The sequence below is a fragment of the Monodelphis domestica genome, chromosome 2 (assembly GCF_027887165.1).
Source record: "Monodelphis domestica isolate mMonDom1 chromosome 2, mMonDom1.pri, whole genome shotgun sequence".
NCBI classification, from domain to species: Eukaryota; Metazoa; Chordata; class Mammalia; order Didelphimorphia; family Didelphidae; genus Monodelphis; species Monodelphis domestica.
The window spans coordinates 487,606,329-487,626,395 of record NC_077228.1 but is presented as its reverse complement, the minus strand read 5'-3'; the positions used below and the strand labels follow the sequence as shown (position 1 = coordinate 487,626,395).

At 37.7% G+C, this 20,067-nt stretch overlaps 1 protein-coding gene across 1 annotated transcript in view; it reads right to left on the bottom strand.

Annotated features, from left to right (window-relative positions):
* Positions 1-20,067, bottom strand: part of MAB21L3 (mab-21 like 3) — a 44,973-nt gene that overhangs the window by 19,288 nt on the left and 5,618 nt on the right. The window contains exon 2 of the mRNA XM_007485252.3: positions 7,351-7,491. Within this exon, the coding sequence (XP_007485314.1) occupies positions 7,351-7,491 (141 nt within the window). The remainder of the gene's footprint in view (positions 1-7,350; positions 7,492-20,067) is intronic.

Genomic DNA, 20,067 nt, shown 5'->3' with positions numbered 1-20,067 from the left:
GCATAATATTCCTAAAAATAGGAAATATGACATAATAGAAACAGGGTCAGATTGAATGGAAAGGACCTGAATTCAAGGTCTTATATGCATCTACAAATGCTGGCTGCATAACCTTGGGAAAGTCATTTAAGCTTTTAGTGTTCTAAGCAATTTTTTAAGTTTTAAGAGGCAATCTTAAAGGAGGGGGTGTGGGACTTAAACTTATTACTTTCCTATAATGAAAAGGAAGTGGAAAAATGGAAAAAAAATTCAAAGCAAAACAGATCAATGGAGTGTGGGTGTCATCTGAAGGAAAACCCCTGCTCCCTAGATGTTTCTATCACCAAATTTGCCAATCTGTTCATAATAATGGTCACTTTGGTACCCAGGGCATCATGGACTCTGTTAAGAGAGTATGGATAGCCCCTGGTATAACTACTATAGCCTCTAAAGTATGTTCAGCCTGCCCTATTTGCCAGGCATATAACCAACATGCATATCGTGGAAAAGCCTTTGGGGGACGTCCTCTGGCTTACACATCTTTTGAACATCTACAGATAGATTTCATAACAATGCCAAAGGCTGGACTTTATAAATTTTGTCTAGTCATTGTAGATCAACTAACCAGATGGCTGGAAGCATTTCCTGTGACCCGAGGCACAGCAGCTTTTGTTACTAAGGTACTTTTAAAGGAAATTATTTCTCGATTTGGACTGCCAGCACATATTGATTCAGATAAAGGAAGTCATTTTACTGATGCTGTCTTAAATCAGATATATTCTTGCTTGAGGATAAGTCCCAAATTCCATGTTCCATATCATCCCCAGTAATGGCCTGAAATTCTCCCTCTGGCCCTATTTTATCTTAGAAGCAGGCCTAGAGGAGACCTACACATCTCATTATTTGAGATGCTTTTTGGACATCTGCCTATACAGGCTAAACCTTTTCCCCCTGCATATACTTCACTATTAGGGGGAGATACTACTATTGCTTCCTATATACAGGAATTAAAGCACAAACTGCGTGAACTTTATGAATCCGGAGCTGCAGTACAAGCCGGACCACTAGACTTTTCTCTTCATGACCTGAACCCAGGAGACAAAGTGTATATTAAGAATTTCAAGCGTACTAGAACAACTCAGCCTTCGTGGGAAGGACCATTCCAAATATTGTTAACTACTCCAACATCTATAAAGGTTGGAAAGAAGGACTTTTGGATTCATTGCTCACATGTAAAGAGAGAATCTTCTGTTGAGATTGATGACTGTATCCTATCACATGCATTGGAGATAATAATCCATAGACAAATGGATGCTGTTTTTTGAGGTCACATTGAATAACTGATTTTTTCCTCCTTATTTATTATTGCTTTTATTTTGATTAGAATATTCGATTCTTTTTCTTTTTCTCATTTCTTGTACTAAAGGTACATATAATCAATATTATTTTCTGCAGTAATACAAGTTTGATATATATATTCTTGCTATAATATCAATGCATACCCCAAAGCTTTAAGCTATGGGAACCTGCCATTTATTGAAAAATGTTATGGGACTGTGATTAATGTTTGTATTTGGTTCCAGGAAATGGGATAAAAACAAGGAGCACAAACTTAACCTGAATAGTGCCAAAAAGAGCATACAGAAAAAAACTAATGTGAGACTCGAGGTTGCAATGCTTGACATAGGTTAAATCATAGGACTTCCTTGTATCTACACTTTTCGTGAAGTACTCATACAAGTACAAAATTTGACTATCATGCTGGTTCCCTATATCCCTGAGAATGTCAAAAATCAGATGAGGGAATGAGACTTCCCTATCAAAATAGAATTCTAGTTCCTTTTCTTCTTATAGTATGGCAACTTCCTGTAGTCTTGGCTGCAAATGGGTAAGTGAAATATTACTGCATTCTGTCCTACAGACTTGTGGGATAGAAACTGCTTTAAATTGGACCTATACAAGGGCCTATTTTGGATTTTTTTTCTTATGTTTTTTGTTGTTTTTCAATTCTTTTGATAATTGACATACACCACCATAACTCAACATTGCATCCTGAGCTGAACTGGATGTTTTTTAACACCTACTTCAGGGGGTATTGTATTTTAATTTAAAATCCAAGTTTTTTTTTTGTTTGAGATTACATTTTTATAAAAATCTAAGATTTTGATTTTGTTCAAGGAAAGATCTTCAAGGAAGAAGCTTGCTAACTCCTAAATCCAGAGAATGAACTGTTGCAGAAAGATGCCTGAAAACCCACACTACATCAAGAAGATTAAGAATGAACTTTGGGTGTGGTTGATTGAACTGAAGTTTGATTAAACATTTATTGTAAATGTACACATTTATGCCAAAAGGGACTGCCCCTAATTTGGCTTTCTGTCAATGCACCTCGCAAAACATTGGTTTTGCTTTCTTTCTTTTCTATTCCTCCCTAACTACTCTAATTTCTTCTTAGAAAATTGAATATTGTATGAATCTGTAGTTAGAAGTGTTTAGGACTATAAGATGATTATGTTAAATGATCAGTTGGGAGACTAGTCTCCCAATGATTATCAGGGAGGACTGTGAATCTTAAAATTTCCCAGACTCTACCTTGGAACATTTGGTTAAGGCTATTCCCCATTTTAAACAATGAAGGTACTTGGTCAGGAATGTATTGGGAACTCTAACATTACTCCACCCATACTTGGGCATACTTTAGGGGAAGATAAAGTTTTAAAACTCTTGATGGAACAATGAGAAAAAGTCCCTAACCCTTACTGATAGTGAGGCCAAAACCTTAAACTAGGTCTATTTTTAGATCTAATACAAAAGGGTGCAAAGTACCTATGAAAGTCAAATTAATCACTAAAAGGTCAAGCAACTTACAAAGGGCAAGCTTAGCAAAGAGGTGTGAAGTACTCAGAAGATATAATCTACCCAGAGAAGGTAAGAACTAAAGAGTGGTGAAAACTAAGAATGGGCAGTTCTAGGAAAAGTGTCTACTGTGATTGGTAGATGTGAAAATTTAGGGGAGGTGACACAAGAAAAAATGTTCTTTAAAAGGAAGGAGTTCAGGCCTCTGAAGTTAGTTCAGCTTTGGAAGCTGAATAGGAGCTGGTCTCTCTGAACACTAGAGCTTGCTTGGAACGATCTTGTGGTGAGTGATTAAGGAATGACTAGTCTCTCTTAAAGCTCAGGCCTAGGGCTCAGGCCAATGGCCTAGGCCCTTTCCTACTATTTCCTCTGGCTCTCTCTCTCTCTTTCTCCCTTTCTTTAATTTCTTCATTTGTATTAATTAAAATCTCCATAAAACCCAGCTGACGGGTATTTCCAATATTTTGGGAATTTTCCCATGGCGACCACTTATTTTTTATTTAAATCAAGACACTAAAAATTATCTTTACCGTTTTGGCAATTCAAAGTCTTGAACCCACATTTTTTCAGTCACAGGGGGTAGCTAGATAGTTCAAAGGATAGAGCTATAATATTAAAAATTAATATCAATATTATATTTAGAAATCGGTTTGGAAATATAATATTAGTTTAAAAATTATCATGGTCACCATTTATAAAATAATTAATCCTTATGTTAAGAGGATGATAGTAGCTTTTAACAATTTAATTTCAACTACACAGAATTATTTTATTTCATCCCAGATTTCAATCAATTCAAGTATCTATTGAACATATATTCCTTAGCTAACACTGCAGGACTTAAGAGACAACCCTTTTGATTTCCCATTTGAAGCTAAATGAAATAACATGTAGAATGTGACTTCTTTGTTTTATATTTTTTACAACTGGGTCATAATGCTCTGGAGCACTCATTTGAATTTTGACTTCATTCTATTCTTACAACAGCTTATTGTTCTTTGAGAAAGATCTACTCTAATGCTGTGAAATTTGTCATTTTCTAAATAAGCATCTCATTTAAAGAAAAAAAGGTAGAGAGTTTAGTACTGATGAAAAGAATAACCAAATCTTACTGACAGGAAACTTGCTCTTCACACAGTGGTCTTTCTGGACCCCACTGGATGACAACAACACAGCCCAAATTGTGGTGAGGGCTTCAGTGTGATGTGGTCTAAGTTCAAGTTCCCTTTGGCTGCACCTTCTTTTTTCCATCTATTTATTCTTTCTTTAGAGATTATCAGTCTACCATTTTGTCTGCTAAAATACCTCTTATGATATACTCTTGTTTCTCTTTGGATTGTATAAATCTAAAATACTTTTTATGGGAAATTATGAATATTTTTGGTTGATATGTATTTTTTCCCATCAAATTCAGAATTAGCACACAAATACAGAACTCACAGTCTCAAGAACTGGCTTTCTATTTGAGTTGATCTGATTATCACTTCAGGTAAAAAGGCGATAGAGATTTTGCTCACTTTTTTCCCCATGACTATTCCATCCCTACTCTTTTAAAAATACTATATCCTGCATATGTTCATACTATATATTCAGGCTTAAGTAGGGTTTCTTTTTGTTCTCAGACTGTAAGATCTACTAGGCAATTAGGGTTAAGTGATGTTTCCAGGGTCACACAGCTAAGGAAGTGTCTAGGACTAGATTTGAACTTGGGACTTTTCATCTCACATCTAGCCACTGAGTCACCTAGCTGGTCTACCTCTAGTCCTTTAATGTAGAAGCTGCTAGGCCCTGTGTAATTCTGACCGACTCCATGGTATTTGAAATATTTCCTTCTGGCTGCTTGTGGTATTTTTCCCTTGGCCTGGGAGTTCTGGAATTTGGCTATAACTGTCCTAGGATGTTTTATTTTGGGATCTCTTTGAGTACTCTTTCAATGTCTATTTTCCTTTCTTGTTCAAGGATATCAGGGAAATTTCTTTTAATATGGTGTTCAGGCTTTCTTTTTGATCATAGGTTTTAAGTATTCTGATTAGTCTTAAATTGTCTCTCCTAGATCTATTTTCCAGGTCAGTTCTTTTAACAGTGAAATATCCATATTTTCTTCTATTTTTTTCATTCTTTTGATTCTGTCTTATTGTTGCCTGATATTTTATAGAGTCATTAGCTTCCATTGGCCCAATTCTGTTAGGAAGTTTTTAATCTTCCTTCAACTTTTATGTTTTTTCTTTCATTTGGTTAATTCTACTCTTTAAGAAGGTTTTTCCCCCCCTTTAGTGGGTTTGTTGTTGTTTTTGGCTTCCATTTCCATTTGGTTCATTCTAGTCTTTAAGGAGTTTTTTCTTCAATGTATTTGTGTACTTCCATTTACCTTTGGTCCATTCAAGATTTGGGGAGTTGGCAAATTGGGAGACTCTGATTGGTTCCTGAGATTTGATAGACCAGCCCACAGTGAAAGGAAGTAGAAACCAGGGAGAGAGGAAGTGACATGGAGAACACTGCCTATAAAAGCCAGCCAAGGGCATTCTGACTCATTCTGCTGCCTTGGTGACTCTTGCTGAAAGAGGGATTCTGCTGCATGGGTGTCTGTGTTAGACTACTTCTGTGTTGGAGGGTCTTCTACATTGGAGGGATTCTTCTGCCTTGGACTTCTGCATTGGAAATTGATTCTGCACTGGTAAGACTCTTGCTGAAGAGACTACTGTAACTCCTGATTGGAGATTGGAACCCGAGGGAGCCTTTGTCGGAACTGAGCTGAATTTCTTCAAATCCAGACTTAGGGAATTTGGCTAGGCAATATCTTCTACCTCCTTCCTGTATTTTCCCCTTTACTTTCTTGAACCTTGCTGTAATAAAGCTACTAAAACTACTAATAGCCTTTTGACTTGAATTAATTGTTATAAATGGCAATCACAATAATTGTTTTAATTCTTATATTTGTCAAACCCATTTTAATGATTACACTGGTCCTCTCTCCTGGTTCATTGCCCTGGACAATGTGGCAGTGTGTTAAGATGGTCTGCATCATGCTGTTTCCCCTACTATGACACTTTATGGGTTACTTTCCCTCCTCAACCCAGTGAAATGTTTGTTTTGAGGTGATATTTTTTTTCTTTTTGTGCATATGAATGTACGAGAAATAAGTTGATCCTTACCCTATTTGAATAGACCCCTGCTCATCCTAAATCAATGATTCTACCCCTTTTTAAATTTCCAACTAGCATTATTCAGTTTAATGTGATTCAATAGAAATAGCAATTAATTTTCTTATGTTAACAGATATTAATATACATCTATTGAATTAAGAATAATTAACTAATCCTGATTTCACACCACAATTATGGGTAATTATTTTAATATAGGCAGCTGAAGGAGTTTTCTTCATGCAATATTATTAAATTTCTATGGACATGCCCCTTGCTTGGCCACAGTTACAGGGTCCCCACTTTAGTTTTGACCATCTAAGTTCCTCATGACATAGGATATCATAAGAGTAAATGGAAAATTCCCGGCTATTTTGAGATCCTCTGTCCTAGTCTAACTAGGACTAACTAACTAACTAACTAACTAACTAACTAACTAACTAACCCTCATAAGAACATGACCTTCTCAACGCTTCCACAAGGCCCTTTCATTACATATTCCAACCATGGGGACCCTCTGGTCACCCCTACTCTTGTCTAATTTTAATCCACTAATGAAAATGTATATTTTTAATTGTACCAGTCCAAAATGGATTGCATTAATAGATTATGTTTGAACTTAAAGGCTATAAGTGTTGTACCTTGGAACAAGGGGGTGTCTCATATCATGAGAAAGATCTGACATCCTTTTTGTTGAAGGGGATTGGTTCCTTTAATAAACAGTATTGGCTTGGAGCTCTGTCTCAGAGATTTTATTTACAGATAGAGAATTTTGAGATTAGAGATGATTTCTGTGAGCTCTGCTATCTTATATAAAGAGATTTCTTTACTCTGCCATCTTAGTTACCAGTATGCACCTCCCCAATTATATTTTAACTTTGTTTGGCCATGCTTGGGAGTTTTATAGGTAGTTTTGCCAGCCATATGTGAATCTGGGAGTTGGACACCTCTGCAATGCAGTGCAGTAATTCTTTCTACCATTTCATCCTTAAGATATCATCTAGAGTCTACAGAAACTTCTCTGGGGACAGAGCACTAAAGATCTCTCCAAGGTGACCCTTTCTATTGTTATACAGCTTTAACTATTAGAACTTTCCCCCATTTTTTTTCAGTTAAAGTCTATTTCCTTGGAATTTTTATCCAATAGTGCTTGTTCTGCTCTGTGGGGTCAAGCACAAATATATTTTTTTAATATTTATTAAATGTGCTTGTTATTTATTTATTTAAAAGTAATTTTTTAAAACTACCAAATTTGTTATTTGAAGTTATTTTTAAAATATTTATTATTTATTTATTTTTAAAGTATTTATAAGTTATTTAAATCATTTAGTTTCTACAGTAGACATTAAATCTAAAAACAGCCACCATCTCTTACCTTTATGTTCTCATTGTAAAGGTCTGATTTAGAAATGGGTTGGAATCTAATGTCTTTGAGACTGATTACTGAGGTCAATTCATGGATGATTTTCTTCACCTCTTCTACAGTCTTGGAGATGGTACTTTGTCTCAGCTCCACCTGCATTGGAAAGACGGGCAAAAACTGTCTTTGTACATCCATGTGAATGTCCTGATCATCACTCCAAAATTTACGTTTTAAATCTTCCTTATTGGACAATACTGTTCATAAACTCTTGCACTCGTGACATAGAGTTCCCGTGAGATAGAATCATTGACTGTGGCTTACCACTATGATCTTGGTCAAGTTTACGTATTGTAAATAAGGATAATAATAGCTCTGTTTTAGATTTACAAAGAGCTTTAAGGTTTGTAAAATGCTTTATATATGTTATCTGCAAAATGAGTTAGAAGAAAATGTCAAACCACTTTGCCAAGAAAACCCTCAATTGGGTCACAAAAGTTTGGACACTACAGAAATGACTCAACAACAATAATTACATATTTTAATTTGAGCACAACAACCCTGTAAAGCAAATGCTAGCATCCCTATTTTTAGGTTAAAAACTGAGGCATAAGTGGAGAGGCCAAATAATTTCTCTAGGGTCACTCAACTGGTGTCCAGGGTAAGATTCTAAATTAGGTCTTCCTGACTCCAAGCCCTAAACTCTGACATTACCTAGCAGCTTAAATAGCACCCAAATGTTTCATTTCCTGCATGTATAAAGTGTGACCCACATATTTTATGTATAGATGAAAATGTATGCATTAAAAGCATTAAATAAAAGCATTTAAAAATGAAAATGTATGCACTAAAAGCAAAAATCAAGCCAACTCAGAATTATTTATGTTCCTGAAGATAAAAGAGTTGCAGGGATCAATGTTCATAAATAGCTATCTATAATAGAGAAATTCATGAACAAAAATAGTCAAGAAGGTATCCTAAAACCTAATTTTCCACATGTTTTTTCCCATCTCCCACCCATTCCTGGGTCCCTTAACCTTGGCACAAAGTTTGCTTTCAGGTAACAACCTTCTCTCTTTGGGTAAATTAAAGTTTAGTCCTGGAATTGTGTAATTGGAATCTGAACCTCAGAACTACAATTCCCAGCACCCCACTCTTCTTCTCACATTAAGTGCTGATGTAGGCAGGATATAAATTTTGTGTAGTCCCGCCTCTCACTCTTTCTTCTTGTGATCACAGGCAGCTGGGGAAGCGGGTTTTTAAAAGCCAGGAGAACTTACTAATGTGGGTTTACTTTTGTTAGATAATTAGGTTTTTATACTTCTATTTCCTTTTCATTTCTTCTACTTCAAGTGATTATTAATAAACTTTATAAAATTAATACTTGCAGTGTTGGACATTAATTTAAATCTTATAGGAGTGATCTGTAAACTAACATTTCATTGGCCCAGAGGCTCCTTCTGAAACAAGGATTACTGTTTCACCTTTCGATGTTGCTGGGGAGAAGTTAGTCACAGAAAAATAGGCACACAGGCCTTAATACTGTTATCTTAACACTTTCCAGTAAGATACTTGTGATAGCCACTGATAAGAAAAGTGGATTTACTTATAACAAAGAATAGAACAGTTTCCTTCCTTCCTTTCCTTCTTCCTCGCTCTCTCTTTTCCTCTCTCCCTCCCTCCCTCCCTCCCTTTCTTCCTTCCTTCTTTCCTTCCTTCCTTTCCTTCTTCCTCCCTCTCTTCCTTCCTCCTTCCTTTTTCGTCCCTCCTCTCTCTTTCTCCCTTTCTCCTTCCCTCCCTCTGTCTCTCTCTTTCTCTTTCTCATTTTCTCTCTTCCTTTTTCTCTTTCCCCTTACCTTCCATCTTAAAATCAATATTAAGTATCTATTCCAAGGTAGAAGAGTAGTAAAGATTAGGCAGTTAGGGTTAAGTGACTCGTCCAGGGTCACACACTTAGGAAGTCCCTGAGGCTATATTTGAATCCAGGATCAACTAGCAACCTCAGTAGGACAGTTTTCAAGAGATCATCTGCTAGCAATTAAACACATTATTGCATCTTTGTGAATCTACCCCACCAACTCTAGTCTAACTCTTAGTACTTATGGCTTTCCAAAATTTTGCTCCAAAGTACCTTTTCTCAGATTCCTTATCGCTATGCCGTCTATTCTTTAACCCACCTGGATTATTTCTCTGCCTTGTGTGTCCTAGGTTGATATTTTTTCCATCTTCTAGATTGTAAACTCTTTAAAGTCAAGGACTTCTGTGCTTTAGACATATATCTTAGTGTTCTATATCCTGATGATGGATATTACAGACATATCCCTAGATCTAGGAAGCAAACTTCTATGGGTTCCAGACTATAAGTCTAATCCAATCCAATAAATATGCATTAAGTACCTACTATGTATCTGGCACTATACTAAACACTAGGGATACAATTAATAAAAAGAAGGAGAATACCAATTGAGAATCAAACTTCTAGGCAATCACAAACATGAAAGAAAATATAAAAGGATGGTGGCAGACAGATTGAGGAGTAGGAAGCCTAACAATTTTTTTTTTAGCAAATTGTAGTCAAAATAGAAAGATAAGAGTTAACACAGTCAGCCTCCTTTAGGCATTGCCAAATTTAAGGAAATTAATCTAGGAGCTTAGGAATGACATCTGCATTAAATCTAGTCCAATAAAGGTCCCCATATCAATGAGAAATCTCTACGCTTCAACAAGTGACTTATTTGGTCTCTCAGACCAAAAATGTATAAAGGGGAGTTATTCATAGTAAAGGTATGTTGGAGACAGGTGGTGAAGTGTTTTAAATGGCAAACAGAGGTGGTGGTGTTTGATGCTAGAGATAATAGGGAACCACTGGAATTTCCTGAGTAATATAGAAAGACATGATCAAACCTGGCTCTTCGTAATAACACTTTAGCAGTTATGATGGAATGGTAAGAGATTAGAAGCTATGGAAACAGTCTAGTTGTGAGGTGATGAGGAATTAGGGTGGTGCTGTTCGAGAAGGGGATAGCCAGAGAGAGATTCTGGAGGGAAACTTTACAAGACTTGGCAAGTCATTAAATATACTTATTGGGGAAGAGCAAGCGTATTTGAGAATAATTCTGAGGTTATGAACCTATGAGAGCAGAAGGATCATGTTATCCTCAACAGAATAGGGAAGATTAGATAAGAAATTGTTTTGAAGAAGAAATAAAATTAGTTTTGTTTTATAATCATTGAATTTGAGATTCCATAGGCATGTACTTTGAAATGTCCAATAGGTGGAATGAACATGGAAACTGGGTGACTCAGTAGATAGCAATGCCAGGTCTAAGTCAGAATTCAAATCTGACCTCAGGCACTTACTAGCTATGTGACCCTGGGCAAGTCTCTTAACAGAATTTGCCTTAGTTTCCTTATCTATATAATAAGCTGGAAAAAGAAAATAATAAACCTTTCTAACATCTTTGCCAAGAAAATCCCAAATGGGGACATCAAGAGTCAGTCACAACTGAAACAACTGAACACAATGGAAATCAGGAGAGGGAGAGGAGGGCCAGATATATAATCCAGCAGTCATCTGCATTATGATGATAATTGAGTTCATTAGGATTAAAGAAGTTATGATCAAATCTGAGAATGTAGAGAATTGCTCTAGGCCAGTGATGGTGACCCTATGGTACAAGTGCCAAAGATGGCACACAGAGCACTCTCTGTGGGCACTTGGCCCTCTCTCCTCACCCAGAGTTCATTACTAGAAAGGCAGAGGAACTCAGGTGGAACTACTCCCTTCCCCCTCTCCACTACACCTGATGACATTTTTTCACATCCCCTGCCCCTCTGCCCAGTAGCCCGATGGGAGCACAGAGTAGGTAAGAGAAATAGAAATAGGTAACATGTAGGTAAAACTTTAAAGTCTGCAAAGTATTTTACATGCTTTGTATCTCACTTGATTTTTCATAATGACCCTATGAAGTAGGTGCTACCATTATTTTCATTTATATAGATGAGGAAACTGAGGCAAACATAGTTTTGGAGACATGTCCAGGGTCAGGTCATAGAGCCATTAAATAACTGAGGAAGGATTCTAACTCATGTCTCACTGATTCCAGGAATGTGGTCTATTCACTACACACATATGAGATAATAGCTAAAAGAAAATGGCAGTGAGGTGGGGCTTGGTGGGGTATGTTAAGGATGAAGGAGAACTGGGAACATTCATAGGAAGCAAGGAATGAGCCAGTAGCTAGGAAGGAGCTAAAGGTGAGGTTTGGGAATGTAATGTTTGTTGGACAAGAGGAGATCAGGGGGTCTTGGTAAAAGGATTGGCCTTGGTGAGGAGAAAAACCATGTCTTCATCAAAAAAATGTAGCATAGAGAAAGAGGATTGGTTATGATGTCAAAGGGTTCTGAGATACAGAATGTGGGAGAAGATGAGCTCAGGACAAAGAGCTCTGTTTTGTTTTGTTTTTTCAGTAAAGATTGAGGTACAGACTTCTGCTTAAAGGATGGAGACAGACACAGTGTTGGACAGGTGAACAGAAGACAAGGTTTGGACAGAGGCAAAGAATTATGGAGGGATCAAAGGACGGATTCCCTTGCTACACTAAGGACACAGGCAAGAATAGAGAGAATAAACTGTTCTGGACCCAATTAGCAGTATTTCATGTTTTCTACTAGCACTTTTAGTATCCAGGGGGAAGACAGCTGGTAAAAATAGTCTGAGGACCTGGAGAAACTTGAGGGAGAGAAGAGAAACTAGAGACTGGTGGTTGGGACTGGGGAGCGGGAGGTACTGAGGATTGAGGGAACCAAAGGACGTCATGAGAACAAAGAAGATGAGATCTAGAAGCAGATAGAGAATGATAAATGGAAAAGTTTGAGTAAAAATAACAGATTGCTAGCTTTTAAAAGCATAAAATTGTAAGAGATAAGTTTGAAGATAAGTAGATAGGTCTTCTGAATTTTGGCTTGTTTTCTAGCATGAACACCAATTGAAACCACCAAAGATATAAAATGTTCCCTTTGGCCATTTCACATGGACCAGTGTTTCAAAAGTTCCTCTTCAGGGATAGCTGGGTAGCTCAGTGGATTGAGAGCCAGGCCTAGAGATGGGAGGTCCTAGGTTCAAATCTTGCCTCAGACACTTCCCAGCTGTGTGACCCTGGGCAAGTCACTTGACCCCCATTACCTAGTCCTTAACACTCTTCTGCCTTGGAACTAATATATAGTATTGATTCTAAGGCAGAAGGTAAGGGGTTAAAAAAAGTTCCTCTTCTGGCAAAGATTTTTTCTGGCCTAGTGTGAGGGAGATAACAGTACACTTTCTACACCAATCCTTTTATTTTACAGAAGAAAAAAATCATAGTTGAGATGAGGCAAAATGTCATAGAAAGAATCATGGAACAGAAACCAGAACTCTTGTCTGTTGACTCTCAGGCTTTTTCCTCTAAGCAGAATCACAGAAAATTAAGAGTTAGAAGAGACCTCAGAGGCAAGGTCTTAATGGACCATTTTTTTCAATGGGTTTAGAAGGCTTACTCCATTGAGGCAGCAATGGGCTAGAGGAGAGACATTACTACATTGGGAATGCAGAAACAAACTGCAGAAATTCTGGTCTGCATAAGGAAAGACCAGAGGATGCCATTGATATCTGGGAGAAACACACCCAAGTTTGTAACAGGGTCTCACCCCAAGATCAAGGGACTCAAATTCCATTCAAGACAGAAGTAAGAAAAAAATTGTATTTGAAGAAGTTGTTTATGGTGCAGTAATTGCCTAACAGCTTGTAGAATCATCTGGGAACTAATCAGGTAGTCTTTTGGCTAATGGAAAAGCCCAGGGGCTAGTAGAGTAGCCTCTTTGGAGTTGATATTATGGAGTAGCAGCTCCACTGTAGAGTGGAAGCTTCCATTGTAGAGTGGCAGCTTCTACTGTAAAGTGGCAGCTTCCATACCCTGTAGACCATGGTTGGCATATTTACTAGGGTCTGGTAGCTTGGTGCCTCCCATTCCAAACTCAGGTGGAGGTATGTTTCGGGGTTTGTTGCTATAGGGAATAAGGAATGTGTGCAAGATTGGGGTATTCTTCTGGAATGAGAGTCCCCAATGAGCAGGTTCCATGTTCCCCTGTTGTCCACCTTTTCATCATTTGTCAACACAGGAGAGGTCTCGCCGATAATTGTTTCTAAGAACAATATGAGTAATTCATGAAACAGAATAGCCACAAAGCTGATGCCCAGTATAGAATATTACAGATCCAGGACACAGTGGATAACTGAACAATCTACAATTCATGCTTGACTAATGCTGAAACTACTGGTTTTGCAGTTGATGTTTAACTGGTACTAACTAGTGAGAAATGCAAGATTTCAGAGTATGAGGGTGCTATTCCTATTACTACCCTTCACTACCCAATGACAGCCCACATCATCAGGAATCTGTTTGCCTAATCCTTTTTAGTTTAGTTTTTTTTTTTAACCCTTACTTTCTGTCTTAGAATCAACTCTAAGCTGGGCAATGGGGGTTAAGTGACTTGCCCAGGGTCATAGTTAGGAAGTGTCTGAGGCTACATTTGAACTCAGGACCTCCCATCTGCAGGCCTGGCTTTCTATCCTCTGAGCCACCTGGCCACATCTTTAGCTTTTAAAGTCCTTTGTTGCTCCTGCCCCTTCCTTCTTTTACACCTTAATTGATGTCTTCCCTAAGAGATTATCTCCGATTTCTCTTGTATGCATCTTGTGGCACATAGTTTCCATTTTGTATCCCCTATTAGACTAAACATTCTTTGAGAATAGGGACCAGTTTTGGTTTTATTTTGGTTTGACCTTTCTTTATATGCCCAGAAGTACCTGAGAGGTGGCAGGCATTTAACAAACAATTAAGCAGTTCTTGTAGTGATCTCCTACTGAATCCTACCACAATCCCTCTTCATCAGCATCACATTCTTGTTCCTTTAAATTTTGCTGCCCCTGGGATGAATCACCAACCGTGGTTTGGTTCCACTCAAAAGTCTAGTCCATCTCATACTTGAAGAAGAGCCTTTTCTACGACATGTCCAGTTGGTCACTCAACAAGCCTTTATTAACGGTTTAGGAGGCATCAACAGTTGTATAAGTCATTGGGGTTACAAAATCAAAAAATGAAGCCATTCTTGCCTTTTTACCTTTCAGTGTAAGGCACAAAATGGGCAAATATGTTCAATTTATTTATTTAATAGATCAATATATACCACTTTACATATACGTATACTATATAATACATACATGTCATGTATTATATGAAAATTGGTATATATTGATCTATTAAATAAATTTTATACATATGTATTTCTGTGTATACACACATACGTGTGTTTATATATGTGTATACACATATAGGAAAGGAAATGAATGGGAATGAAAGGAAATAGGAATAGGAAAGGAATGGAAAGGAAAACTGAGACTAAGGAACCATTTTAGAATGTTGGCAGGAGGGAGAATGGCAGTTGAAGGAGCAGAAACGGCTTGTGGGATTGAGAGCTTGGAAGGGGGTCTTTTGCCCTGTGAACTCTTGGGAGACAAGAGTTAAGGACCAGAGCTCAGGACCCCAAACCTGTGGTGCCAGAGCCTTGCCTCCATTTCCCTTTGCCCTGAAGACAGAAGATCCCTGACATCTTTGGATCATTGATTAAAGAAAGGAAAAGAACAACAACTGCTGCTGAAGGGTGCTGATCCCTTGAACCTCACAGGGGTCACCCCAAAGACCCATCCCATCCCATTACCTTCCCAAAAAGGACACTAGTGACCTGTTTAGAGTAGGATAGTGAAGTGATTAGAGAGGAGGGAGGAAAAGAGACGTTGAAGGCTGAGTCATTTGGCTTGGGTGAAGAAGGAAGTGACAACCTGATTGCTTAGGCCTGTAGGGTTTCCTATTCCCACTGACCTCCTCCCTCCCTTGTTACTTGAACTATTAAACCACTCTTGTTTTGAAGAAAACCGCAGTCAGATCTAAATCATTACAGAAGTTAAGGAAGAGAGTTAGAAGGAGGAAGAGAGGGTGTTGGGGTAGGCTGGCCATTTAGCTTTGGCTAAACAACAAAAGAGCAAACAGAGATCATCAGCCTACCTGATAAGGAAGTCTTCTTGGGGCACCAGTCAAGGCCTAAGGACAAGTAAACTTCATAATCCCATAGAAGACTACTTATTGAGACACAGTCTCTGTTCATCCTTGCCACAACATCAGCTCAGGGGCACCCTTCTTGTGTGTTTAAAGTGTGAGGGAGAAGGAGAATTACACAGACCTTCTCTCAGCTCCAGTGATTCTCTCTCCCTTCTACCCTAACCCTACTATCCCTTCACCCTTACTCTATCCCTACTCCTTACCCATCTATCTTCCCTGTGTGTGTGTGTACAAAGCAGGGTCAGCTGGGGGAGTAGTGGATAGAGTTCTGGGCCAAGAGTCAGAAAGACCTGAGTATAAATCCAGCCTCAGACACTTACTATCTGTGTGGCCCTGGGCAAGTCACTTGATCTTATTTGCCTCAGTTTCCTCATCTGTAAAAATGAGCTGGAGAAGGAAATGGCAAACCACTCTAGTCTCTCTGCCAAGGAAGCTCCAAATGGGATCAAGAAGAGTTTGACTCAATTGAAAAGACTAAATAGCAGCAAACAAAGCAGGTTCAACATAAGCTTATGAAGGTAGTCAAATGGAAAGAGTGAGGGGAAGAGAAAATGAGGAAAGGCCTCCAGCAGAGGGTAGAACTTAAGGAGAATTTTGAAGGAAACCAAGGATTCCATTAGGTTTAGCTAAGAAAAGAATGGGGAACAACCAAAGTAAAGGAGATGTGACTGTGACAAATGTGAGGAAGAGCAAGAAAGTCAAGATGCTTGAACCAAGGGTATGGGGTACTAGATAATACACGTGGAGGTGTAAGATGGAGCCAGGATAAGAAAGGTTTTAAATGTCAAATAGTCAATAAACCTTGTCTAAGAACCTAACCTCTGGTGTTAAAAGAAAGGCAATAGGCCATTAAGCCTTTACTTTATGACCTTTAATGAGAGAGAACTCACTCCTTTTGGAAGCAACCTTCTAATTGTGTTGTTCAGTAGTTTCAATCACATCTCACTCTTTATAACCCCATTAGCAACTTTCTTGGCAAAGATACCAGAGTGGGGGGGCAGCTGGGTAGCTCAGTGTGTTGAGAGCTAGCCCTAGAGACCGGAGGTCCTAGGTTCAAATCTGACCTCAGACACTTCCCAGCTGTGTGACCCTGGGCAAGTCACTTGACCCCCATTGCCTAGCCCTTACCACTCTTCTGCCTTGGAGCCTGGAAGGTAAGGATTTAAAAAAAAAAAAAAAGATACCAGAGTGGTTTGCCATTTCCTTCTCCAATTCATTTTACAGATGAGGAAACTGAGGCAAACAGGGTTACATTACTTGCCAAAGGTCACACAGTTAATAAGTGTCTACAGCCATATTTGAACTCAAGAAATTTAGTCTTCCTGACTCCAGACCCAGCACTCTGCCACCTAGCTGCCACATTGCACAGATATGCATGCATATGTGTATATGTATACACACAGATATACATTTATACATATAAAGTCATACATGCATTAAATATATCTATATATACACACTTATATATAGGTATATGTATCTATATATTTATATATACCATCTGTATGTACAAATATATATACATGGGAAATTATACTGCTATACACAGATACATGTACATGTGTACATAGGTATATTTTTATTTACATACCTATACCTATATAATGCATCTATATGTACAAATAGGTGTCTGTGGGAAATTATATTGATACACATATGCTACATGCATGTACATACATGGCGACATGGTTTATATCTATATACGTTACATGTATAACACATCTGAATGTATCAATACACATAAACATGGGAAATTATATTGATATACATATATGTATACACATGTATATATGAGTGTGTGTATATGTATATGTGTATCCCTATATATATTTCTACATATATAATACATCTGCATAAACAAATATATGTATACACGGGAAATTATATAGCAGCATATAGGTACAATTATATAGACAAATATTTCTTTATATTGACACATGTGTGTACATGCACACATGTAAGCAGGTGTGTCTATGCATTTACGCATATAATATCTCTGTTAGTATGCACATATATGCATATGTATAAGCACACATGGGAGATCATATGCATGTATATGTTTGTGTGGGTATAAATACATCCATAACAATCTATATATAAATATGCAATACATACATGGGGAATTACACATAAACATATAGGTATATACATGTATACATATACATTTGAAGATATACTCATCTATAGATAAATGTATCTATATATGTGTATCAATATAATTTCCCATGTATATATGCATGTATACATTCAGATGTGTTATATATATAAAAGTATATAGATTCATATATACACAACACACTTATATATATATTTATATATATACACACTCAAGGAAATGTACATATACTCATATGTATCTCTGTGTATATATGTGTGCCTATATACATGCATATGAGGATGTGTATCCACATATACATACATGGTAGATTATGCAAACATGTATGTGTGTAGGTAGTATGTGTCTAATTTCCCTTCCAGGAAAGGGAAATTTCCAGCTCCTCCAGGTCTACGTGTGGGTCCCTTTGAACTCTCTTGGACTTCAGTTCTCTTCTGACTCCAAACGTATTATTCCACTTTTGCTAAGTTTCTTCATTTGCACTTTACGGTTCTGGTCTGATTGTTTACCCATTTGGTCCAAAGCTCCTCATTTTCAGGGGGTCCCTTGAAACGGTCATATCCTGTGAGTTTATACTTGCTCTTAAGTCAAATTCGGGCTATGTTAAAGTCATTTCCATTTCAGGGTTGAAGGAGACAGACAAAAGTTGGGGAGGGAGGTGAGGATGTGTGTGTGTGTGTGTGTGTGTGGAGGGGGAGTGACCATAGTTACATAGTTCTGAGGAAGTCAGACCAGGCAGAGCCTTGTCCAAACAAGAAGCACTTCCACAGGTGGAAACCTGCTCAGAATTGGCCCCCATAAGCTCCGTCTTGTCTTGCAACACAGGAAGGTGTTATGTGTTCTCTTCCCTCAAGCCACATCAGCAGATCTACCCTATGATAAGGTAGACAAAAAAACTGTCTGACCAGATAAGGAATCTAGATTGAAATGATTTCAAGTATGTCTTGGACTCTGGTGCTCTGGCCAAACCAGAGGACCTCTGGGGAGAGGATTCCTCTCATTCTGTTCTCAGTCAGTCCATTGCTAAAAAAGACAATTCTCTACCTAGCTACATGGATTCTGAGGAGACGACCAACGAAATCAGACTAAAAACACTTCTTCAGAGAGGAAGAGAGAAAGTAGGAGAGAGGTCTAAGTATCCTGTAGATTCAGATAATGCAATTATAAAGGATTTTGAAGGACATATTTGGCCATTTCCATTTTTATATGTAAATATTTATATAATAAAACCATAACAAAGTGAGTTTTGTGTGGGAAGCTGACAAATCTTTAAAGTTTTGAAAGTTTTGAAAATTATATTTTATAATTACATATTACTAAATTTATATAATAAAATTATATATAAATTTATAATATTTAAATATTATTTAAATATTAATAACCTGTTATAAGACTTTTCAAATATTATATTATCAGACCCACTTGTAAAAATATATCCACCAAAGGATCTATTAAACAAAAAGGCTTTACCCAATAAGGATCTTCTTTTGTTTTTTAGATAAAAACTCTTACTTTCCATCTTGGTTCTAAGGCAGAAAAGTGATATGGGCTAGGCAATGGAGACTAAGTGCTTAAAGTCACAGTCAGATAGTCTCTGATCAAATTTGAACCCAGGTCCTCCTTTCTCTAGGCTTGGCTCTCCATCTGCTGAACCACCTAATTGCCCCCTACCTATAAAGATCTTAATCTGGGGGGCAGCTGGGTAGCTCAGTGGATTGAGAGCCAGGCCTAGAGACTGGAGGTCCTACGTTCAAATCTGGTCTCAGATACTTCCCAGCTGTGTGATCCTGGGCAAGTCACTTAACCCACATTGCCTAACCCTTACCACTCTTCTGCTTTGGAACCAATATACAATATGGATTCTAAGACAGAAGGTAAGGGTTTAAAAAAATTTTTAAAAAGGTCTTAATCTGTCCCTGGCCAGGAGAGACTGGACTGAAATACTGCCTTCAGAGTTTGCTATCTATTGCTATCTATATGTGGTCAGAGGTCCATCACCATCTCTCTGGATCTCAGTTTTTCTCATCTGTAAAATGGGAATAATATTAACTATGACCTGTAATATCTGCTTTCCAGGGCTGTTAGTGAAGATCAGATGAGATGTGTGTGAAATGTTTCCAAATCTTCAAATATTATACATGCCTGTCAGCTCTCCTCCACCATCTCATTATCATCATTATATTCTTGAAGCATCCATGATGGCATTAGTTGGGTATCTTTTTTCTATGAAAGAGACTTCAACCCTTCTGAGTGTTTCCAAAGCCACAAACTTGGGCATTCTTTTCCTTAGACAAATGACAGCAAAACTGAATCTATGATTGAGCACCTAAGCTCTGGTGTTAAAAAGAAAGGCCAAAAAAAATCACTTCTTCCCTCAAGGAGCTCATAATTTAATGTTACAAAGGTACAAGTGATCATTTGGTTTTATAGATCCTTTGGTAGAAATATTTTATGATAATACAC